General features: G+C 31.2%; 1 protein-coding gene across 1 annotated transcript in view; it reads right to left on the minus strand.

Annotated features, from left to right (window-relative positions):
- The window catches only part of LOC140595216 (protein eyes shut homolog), a 162,078-nt gene extending 152,127 nt beyond the window's left edge, over positions 1 to 9,951 (minus strand). Inside the window, exons 1-2 of the mRNA XM_072735017.1 lie at positions 9,201 to 9,951; positions 5,582 to 5,695 (exon numbers count right to left, since the gene is read on the minus strand). Coding sequence (XP_072591118.1) covers positions 5,582 to 5,695; positions 9,201 to 9,951 — 865 coding nt within the window. The remainder of the gene's footprint in view (positions 1 to 5,581; positions 5,696 to 9,200) is intronic.
- Positions 9,952 to 10,202: the final 251 nt, after the last annotated feature.

Below are 10,202 nucleotides of genomic sequence, written 5' to 3' on the forward strand. Positions count from 1 at the left end.
AATAGGAGAAAAAAAGAGATATCCATAGAGAACAATAATGCAAATGATAACTGACTTCATATGAGAAATAATGAAGGCCAGAAGACAGTATTATCAAGTCAATAAATTGTCTCTATGTTAAAAAAATGAATAAATTAAATTCAAATCAATGAAGAAAGATAACTTAAAAATGGCAAAGCAAGTAAGCCTTACTGGTTCTCAGGATCTATAGAATCCTATTTGTCTATATAACTATACATCGACACTGCCTCACTGTTAATATTTAATTAACTTTTCACTGAACAGACCAGTGAAACAACATTATATACTGGCTTATGACAATAATATCATTGGAGTAAAAGAATCCAAGTTATACTTGTATTTCCATCATTTTCTCAAAAGGTTAAATAGAAATGAGATTAATTATTTTGTGGACTTGCTTTCTGGTAAAAAGAAAGACACATGATAAATAGTAATTAAATATTTATTCAATAGTAATGAAAAGACAAAGTGTCACAACATATGTTTTATAACTTTATATTATGTACTTTATTGGGCATTTAAGTCTTTTCATTGGTAATCAATTTATGCTGTCATTTATTATTACAAGAAATAAAAAAAAATCATGATCATCCTGATCCTATAATTATCAATAATTACTATTTATAGACTGAATAATATATACTAGATATTAAGTAGATGCATAAATTGTCTCCAGACTATTTACACTCGGATGGGGAACACTTGAATTCATTGCTCTGTCAATAAAAGGAGGATTTTCACAATAGAAGGAAGACTAATCAGAAGGTGCAAAGTGAACCTCAGTTCTTTGTCAGGATAAGTAGGGTAAATAGCAAAGGAAATAATTCATGTTAGTAATTAGATATAGAGCCTTTGCTTTTCAGTGCTATGTTACTGTGGATTAAGCTGTCCTTAGAACTATATAGGTCATCATCAATGTTGATAATGATCACAGTGACTAGAGAATCAAGAAAATACCACATAATGAAGTTTGACATTGTAAAAATAATAATTATCCCGAGTAAAGTACATGAACTTGTTCCTAGTCAACATCTAAAGAACTATGTACATCATTAAATGTGTTAGATTAACTTGTGTAAATATTTGCCATAATTTTAACTCCAAATTTTATGAATGCTAAACCTCAGAGTTGAGTGTACAGGTAGAATGCCTATCAGCTCATGTAATATGATTAACTATTCGCAATATTTAACAAATTACGCTTATGGAGAATAAGGACTAGTTCAATTATCTACATGGCTGGGGGTTAGAACCAAGGTCAAACTGAGAGATTAATTTTCTTTTTTTTTTTTTTGAAGGAGATTAATTTTCCAACCTTTATCAGAATTGAGATTCAAATAGGATTAAAATTCAATTATTAAAAATGAAAAAAATATATCTGATTTAGCTCCTGCTAGCTTTTCTTTCCATGAACAAAGTACTATTTTCCATAAATTCTACCTACTTATAGATGCTTTAAAAATTGAGAAACCTACTTTGTACTGGAAAATATTCTGCTCACCTTCTGATGTAAACTGATTTAAACTACTAATGAAATGTCATATAGTACCTGTTACTACGCAGACTAGACCTCCTGTTATCTGAGGTTTTCAAACCTAAAAAATTGATTATTCTTCCAATACCATGCCATGGTTTCTTTAAATCATTTATCTTGGGTACGAATCCCAGCTTGCCTTGCAAATAAATCTTTTTGAATTTTGAAACTAAAATTGTTTATTTTCCAGTGATAAATTAGTCCTAAACTTAGACTGAAGACTTTATTTTCTAACAATCACTTGTTATTATATCAAACTCATATTTTAAAAGTGTGAAAGTAAGCCAGGAACTAACCAAGTATAGAATGAGAATTTTCATAGTTCCTTGAATTGCTCAAAAAGATACAGTAATTTTTTTTTCAATAAACTTTACCGAGTTATAAAATTATAGCAAGTCACTTTATAATAGATACATAAATCTCATATAACATTTGAAATTTAGAATTACAATAAAGAGTATAATTTCATACAGTTTTTATTAGATCTTTATTAATTCTACTTTTATAATGTCTGAGATTGCAGTTTGACCTCACAGTTAATTATTCTTATTCATACTCTTTCATAATATTTGAGGTGTCTTAAAATTTAGGAATATGTTTTCTTCTAAAGGATCACTACTATTAAAATAGGGTTGGTGTACTCTATAGCTTTTGTTTTTGCAGTATTTAATTAAATTGATTAAAGATTGATAGATACGTACATATATACATACACACATTCATATGTACTTTATAAGGTTTAAAAATGTGATGTTTCCTGTACATTTTTTTGGTTATGGCTTTAAATCACAGGATAATGCAATAAATAGGTACCAAAAAATAACCCAATCTGTAATAGTTACTAGATCTTTTAATAGAGTCATCATCCTTGTTTGCTAATGATAGCACCCAGGGCCAAAGGCAGGCGCCAAACCGCTAAGCCACCCAGGCATTCAATTAGCATCTATTTTAAATGCTAGTAATTATCACAGAAGACTGCCTGCCAATGAATTAGGGGTTGATGCAGAAGGCATTCTTATGTATTACTCTGTGAAACATGTCTTTTCATTTAGATCGACTGACTGTCCCAAAATGATTTTCCTCATTTTCTATTGCAAGTTTCTCTGTACACATACAAGTAAAATGATAGTTATATAAATGTGTCAGCTCAATTAACACAATAATTTCACACAATTAAAAGATTCTAGCTGCTTGATATTAGTAAAATTACAGACTTCAAATAAATCATCAGTTAATTTCAATAATCATTTGATTTTTCCATTTAATTAATTGAATTAAGTAGAAAGTTTTACAAGTTTATTCTATTGGATGCAAGATATCTGATGATATTAGGAATGCTTTTGAAAATTCAGTCAAGTTGTTCAAAGATAAAGTTATTTGTTCTTGTGTTAAAATCATAGAAAAGATTGGTTAAGTATATCTTGATATATACATTTTTGATTAAGTTGAGAAAAGGCTGGAATTAACTTGGAATTTATTGTGGTGCACACATAATTCATATTTTAATCCAAATGAGTGATATTCACATAATTGAAACAGAACATATAGTTGCAAATTTTACAAATAACTTTAAATATTCACAGGACATTTTTTATAAACAAAGCTGATAGGAGGGGGGAGAAACATGTTACATGGCAGTATAGTTTATTTTGCTGCTGTCCATCAACATTTGGATTTTAGAAACGTTTAAGCTTCTGAGGAGTGATTGCTAATAAATCCAATGTCTCAATGACATTTTAGTGAAAGAATCCTCTAAATTTTGGTTGCAACTTGTTCAAAATCAGTAATAAGCATTTACTCAAACAGCTTAATAAATTAAGTACACTCAAAAAATCAGTTTTTGAAAGTTTTAGTGAGTAGTATTTATTTTTAAAAATACATTAAAATGTATTTCTATATAACACAACAGAGACACTGAACATATTCAGTAAGTTCAAAAGTCCATAATATTATACATGCTATAATTGTGCTTGGGAATAACTGGAGTTGTGGGAAGAACTATTTGAGGAAGATCATATATTTTATGCATAAATTTATGTACCAGAACATAATGGAAATAAATTGGGAAGCCCTACAACTTTGCAGCACCTAAGACTGGCCAAACATTCAAAGGAACTATATATGAAGATCATTTATTTCATAAAGCTTTTCTTTGAAAATGTTTGTCAAAGAAAGTAATAGTGAACAGAATATGGCTCCTATGAAAAAAATCTGATTTGTGCATTTTACACAAAAAAACTGAATTGAGACTAAACTTCATTTAGCAGATTTCTATTGAGATTAACAGGAACCTAAATAGTTCAGTGAAAATGTCCTCAATTAAGAATGGCATAGTTAGGAGTCAATTGAAGACATTAACAATTTCAATTTATTAATCACAAATGCAACTCTGAAGAAGGTATAACTTCATAAAAATTATTATTTTTTAATTTTATTTTATTATTTTGTTCTATTATTTATTATTATGATGAAAATTATTATTAGAATAAGACCACAATAAAAATATTCATTCTAGGGCAGCCCGGGTGGCTCAGCAGTTTAGCACCGCCTTCAGCCCAGGGCGTGATCTTGGAGTCCCGGGATCGAGTCTCACATCGGACTTCCTGCATGGAGCCTGCTTCTCCCTCTGCCTGTGTCTCTGCCTCTCTCTCTCTCTGTCTCTCATGAATAAATAAATAAATAAATAAATCTTAAAAAATATATATTCATTCTTCAGAAAAATATTTGCAACATATTATTTAGAGATAACTATGGCTTAATATAATTTCTGCTTATATTATTTTGTAATGTCAGATAATCAGTAAAAAGTATGTTTTAAAATTTCCTTTGATTTGTAGAGTACAAAGATCAAATTATAATTATTTTCTTTAAAAATAATTTTATTAAAAATAATTTTTGAATAGGACTACTTTATGTGTCTGCTGATTTAATTAAACCGATTTGTTTGTCAATAGATAAATATTTCAAATATTATATAACTGCTTTTAGCTACTTCTTTTTCTCAAAAATATCATGGTTTGGAAGATACATCATATAGTTTCCATACATATGCAGGATACAGCAAAATACTGTACAAAATTTCAACTCATAAACTCTCTTGAGGAAAGAGAAGACTTGGGGGATAAAAGACCTGAAAAGATTTTTTTGAAGACCGTAACTGGAGTCATTGCCAGCACTGTGGCCAACCCTTCCCACTAAGGAACAGTGGCTGATGCCAATATCTCTGTGGCTCTACCAATATTTCAAATCTCCCTGAGCAGAGTTAGGAGGAGGGACCTGCAGGAGAGACCTTAAGAGTTATTACCATTCTCTGTAATTTGGAAGACATGCATTGTTTTGTTGCACTCCCACAAAAGGAGTCTGTAGGTGTCTTCTAATTGTAGCTGGAGACACCCCTGCTTAAAGACATTTTGAAGAGAGACAGATATACTGATGATGAGTTATATTTCCCCCAAAATGGGAAACTGTAGAAGAGCTTAAAGATGAGACTGGAATGGCTTAAATATATTTTCATGATTTAAACATTTAATCAATAGTTAAGAAAGCATTTGTTTAAACAGTGATTTCATTCCACATATTTAAATTCATTTGAGAAGAAATAAAAAATTTTTTACACTTCATAAAAGGGGATTTGTCTGTAATGACATGTTACATAAGGAAATAAGTTAGATATAATTATGCAAAGTATGTGCAAAATGTGCAAAATTATGCAAATTATGTGCACTACATCTAAAAATATTTCAGAACTTAAGAACAAAATATACTTTGTCATGGTGAAAAATTTGTCAACTGGTGTCCAAAACTCATCTTATATTATGGAATATTTAGCAGGATCATTTAATTGCTAAGTGAACTGATTATATTGATTAAGCATATCCCTAAAGCAAGGTCAGAATGTAGAACCTCCAAAATTGTATTTTTCAGTAATTAATGAAATATTTCAAATTTAATTTGAGGTAAATAAGGCAAAATTAAAGTGATTTGTATGCACGCATACATACATACATACATATGTGCATTTTTTACCTGAAAATGGCTCATCACATTCACAGATGAAATTATTTGTAGTAATATTGCCATAATTCCCATGGAAACAGATATGTGGTTGACACTGGTCAATAATTTCTGAACAATTTATGCCTATTCAAAAGAAAGAAATCAAATTTTCAATAAGATTAAAAACATTTACAGTGTATATAATTAACTATGGTCATCAATTTTCCCCAGATTCTTTAATAATGATATACATAAATAAATAATCTGTCAAAACATGATCAATAAATTCAAATTATGAAAATCAACTAAAGCTTAGATATCAACAATGAATACTACAGTTTGGGTCAGAAGATGGAAAACTGATGTCAAACGTTTTGAAATTGATTTTTTGGTTTTGTATCAATTTAATACATCATAATGGAGTATATTTTATAATTTCTTCAACATACACTGGAGCCCTGCAGGGGTAATTTATGAAGTGACACATTCAAAAGTATATTGTGCCTTAGCCCTATCACCTAGCCAGGATGATAATTCAATAAATAGAGGAAATGTGAAAGATTTGCACCTTCTGAGGTGGAACCAGGGCATAAAGTTTTAGTCAAGCAAGTTGAATAAACTCTAGAGATCTGCTATACAACATTGCCTGTACTGTCAACAATTTTATATTGTACACTTAAACATTTATTAAGAGGGTAAATGTCATATTAAGTGTTCTTTCCACAATAAAAATATGTAAGGTAAAATAATAAAGTTAAATCTAATACAATGGGGATAAAGAGAAAAGGCTACTCAGATTCTAAGAAATTATGCACAAACTTTCAACTCTGCATTTTCTTGCCCTATCTGTTTTATCAAACTTTCAAATCTTAGTAATTCAAACTACTGTGGTCCTACAATATCACGTGCCATAATCTTTCATAGCATACTTTTCTATATAGCTCATAATATCCTCTGTAGAGAACATGCCTAGAAAATTCCAGAGCATGGCAAATGGACACATGTTACTCTAAAACAGTTGCCCATAGTTTAGCAATAGGCCAGCTACCCCTCCATTCTAACTGAATTCTTAAGTTAATTTGTAAGCAGTTTTTGCCATTATCATTGATTCCTTTCAAGTTCTTTATAGACTGAAAGCCCTGCCTCAATAATACACAACCCTTTTTCCTTCATTTACCTCCAATCTCTAACACAATGAAAATTTAAATAAATATAATTATGTGACAAATATTTCCATGTATAAAAACTAAATTAACAATAGAATGGCCAATAGGTCATATCGTATTTCAGTCTTACTGTCATGGGCTAAATTGTGAGCCCTCAAAATTCATTTTTGCAATCCTAACTTCCAGGACCTCATAGTGTGACTGTATTTGGAAATAGAATCTTCAGACAGGTAATAAAGATTAAATGAGTCCATTGAGGTAGGTCCTAATCAAATGTGATTGATGTTCTTCTAAGAAAAATATTTGGACATATGGACCATCCAGAGGAAAGACACAGGAGAACAAGGGCTGTGTACAGACCTAGGAGTGAGGCCTCAGAAGAAACCAATCTTGACACGACACTTTGATCTTTAACATTTAGCCTCTAGATTGTGAGAAAATAAATTTCTGTTGTTGAATTTACTCAAGCAATGTACTTTGTTATGGTATCACTAGCAAATTAATACAGTTAATATTCTCAATTTCTTTGGTAATTCTACGTATTTCTGTATCATCTGAGATGGAAAATTGAAGCAATTATAATTAAAGGGCATTATGCTATATGCTCAGTATTATGGTGTTTAATCTTTAATGATTTAAATTATCTATGGTGTGTTTCTAATAAATAAACATTAGATAGAAACAAATCACTATATGTGACTAAAATAAAATCATTAATATAGCCTTCTATGACATATGATTACATATGTGCCAATTAATATTCTAATAGATGGTAGAAATTTTCTGGCCAAATATTTATTTAAAATTCTTTGGCCAAACTAAAATGTATACTTGAGGATCTCTCAATTAAGTTGCTTTTTCATTCACCCCAAATCAGCAATTCGAGTGCTTTCACTTTTTTGCTGACCTGTCTTATTTTAATTACCTGATAAACTCCAGGAAAAGTCAAGGTTACTTAAATCTTTGTTCACCACTGCCAGTAAAAGTAAAATGAGAATTTGATCCCAGTTATAGGCAGAGGTTGTATCAATATTGTATCAATATTGCTAGAATTAACTTCTGAAATGGTCTTAGTACTTCCCTACTATAAAGTCTAAAATTTCTCTGAAAGATTGGCTTAGGTTAATTTTACAGCCTACAAGAGTTTATTGAGATATTTTATTATACAGTCTTCTCAAACTTGGATCCAATAGTCTTCCCAAGCACAGGGAAGAAAAACCTTGTTGAAGTCCCCTAAAGCCTACCTGAAAGAATTTACACTTGTATCCCTGAGCCTCATCTGTTCTAGTCATATCTACTGCTCACCCTCTTGACCAAATGTACTACCAATCTGTTGCTTGCTTTCCTACACTATCATTACAAACTGCGTCAAGCAATTCCCTTTGTTAGATCATCCTTGTCTTACCTATTACCCTTGTAAGTCTCTATGCCAGGTCTCTAAATTCCCAGTAAAAGAAATCCTTTCATAAATTTCTACAGATTAAGTTTTTCTCTATATTTCTCAATGTTTCTCTTCATTTCCCTCTGATCACCCAAATTCCATAGTAAACTTTCAAAAAGTGATAGTTGATTTTCCCTTAAATCCTGACTTCAATCTCAGGTAGTATACTTTACATTGTTTTTAGATTGCTGGCTTCATTTACTCACCAAATGTCTTCTTTTTACAGCCTTTCCTCATCATTGTCTCTCATTTAGTTTATTATAGCCAGGTTAATTAATTATGTCAAGTTATCTCCTTCCTTTCCACTATTATCTATCAATCACTTCATAGGGCTGCACCAACATCCATTAAGAACATTGCTCTTGGGGCTCAATCAGTTAAGTGACCTACTATTGATTTCTGCTTAGGTTATGATCCCAGCATCATGAGACTGAGCCCCATGACAGACTCTGAACTGGGCATGGAGCCTGCTTTCTTAAGAGCCTGCTCTCTCTCCCTCTCCCTCTGCCCCTACTCTACCCCAGGTTGAGTGTGTGTGTGCTCCCTCTTTCAAAAAAAAAGAACATTGCTCTTGGCACACAGTTATCTTTTCCTTTCCAATTCTGCCAAGCAACTTCATGCCTTCCCCACAACCACATATATTTTTATCTTCCTCCACTCAGATACACACTTAATTCCCAGAACTATTTAAACTAAATACCATAAGTTTAGAAATTTTATTCTATGACTAATATTACTCTGATAATGTTTTTTTTTTAAATGTATGATACATTAAGAGTGAATTTTGAGAAGGATGTGAAAATATATACTTTAGGGTAAAATATGTTTTTAAAAACCCTCTTATTTAAATTAGAAAAAAATAATTTAGATAATTTGCCTGAATGTAATTTTGTGTGTCCAAATTCCAACTTTAGCCCATTCTAAAAAATCTACAAAATTTTTGAAGTTTAGTTTTTTTTTTTTTTTTTGGAAAGTAACAGTTAAGGAACTGTTTATTTTCCTATTTTAATAGAATTATGTTATTTTTTTTTAATAATCTTACCTGTAAATGGTTGGTGACAGATACATTCATATCCTTGCTTATTCCATTTTCCTCTTTTATTAATGCAAATGCCATTATTTTCACATGGTTTATAAAAACATGCATCAAGTTCCTGGCAATATTTTCCAGAAAATGGAGGCTGGCAATGGCAGTTGTATGTCTTGCTCCAAACTTCAGTAAGACATTTACCATGCCCAGAGCAAAATTCTGAACTCAGAGATTCCTGGCAGAACTGTTCTTTCACTGTCACATTTAGTCGTAGCCCCAGGTGACAAAGCGATGGACCACTTGCTGTTACTGTAATAAAATAATGTGTCCCAACACTCAGCCACTGTGAATTAACAGTATGCATTCCTTTTAGTTTGCAACCAAAAAGTAACTGATCTTCAGTTGTGGTGTTTTGCAGACAGTCAATGAATGATGCTTTAGAAACATTCATCAGATTTATTTCTGGAGACTGAAGAGATGGTTCGGAAGAAATTACAAGGATGTCTCCCAATTGAATTTGCAAAGGGCAAATCTGGGGAACAACTTGATTGCCTGAAGTATTCATTTTAGTATTTACATCCCCAAACCAGCAATCTCCATAGAAGTCCATGCAGATGTTTCCTGTTAGTGTCCAATTCACCACATATGATAATGGCTGTGTATGCCATTCTTCCACAAACTGCCATTTACATGTTGTTTTTCCATTTATAAATGTGCTATGAAGAACCACTAGGCTCAGAAGCATAATTGATTTGTTAATCATTTTGGGAAATTATATTTTATAGTCTGTCATGAAAGTGTCATAAAGAATTGCTGCAAAATGGTTTTTAGTATTGCAGAAAATTTCCAAGCAGAGATTTTGTTCAAGGATCCTAGGAGCTGGCTTTTCTCCTGTTCCCAAAATGCAAATGGACTGATGACAGTAGATTTTGACCAACAGTAGACTTCAACTGGTTTAAATTTCCCTTTAAACAAAAAAGATACATTATTAGTGAAGTTTTTCCTAAGTTACTT

Source organism: Vulpes vulpes, chromosome 1 (assembly GCF_048418805.1).
Source record: "Vulpes vulpes isolate BD-2025 chromosome 1, VulVul3, whole genome shotgun sequence".
Lineage (NCBI taxonomy): Eukaryota > Metazoa > Chordata > Mammalia > Carnivora > Canidae > Vulpes > Vulpes vulpes.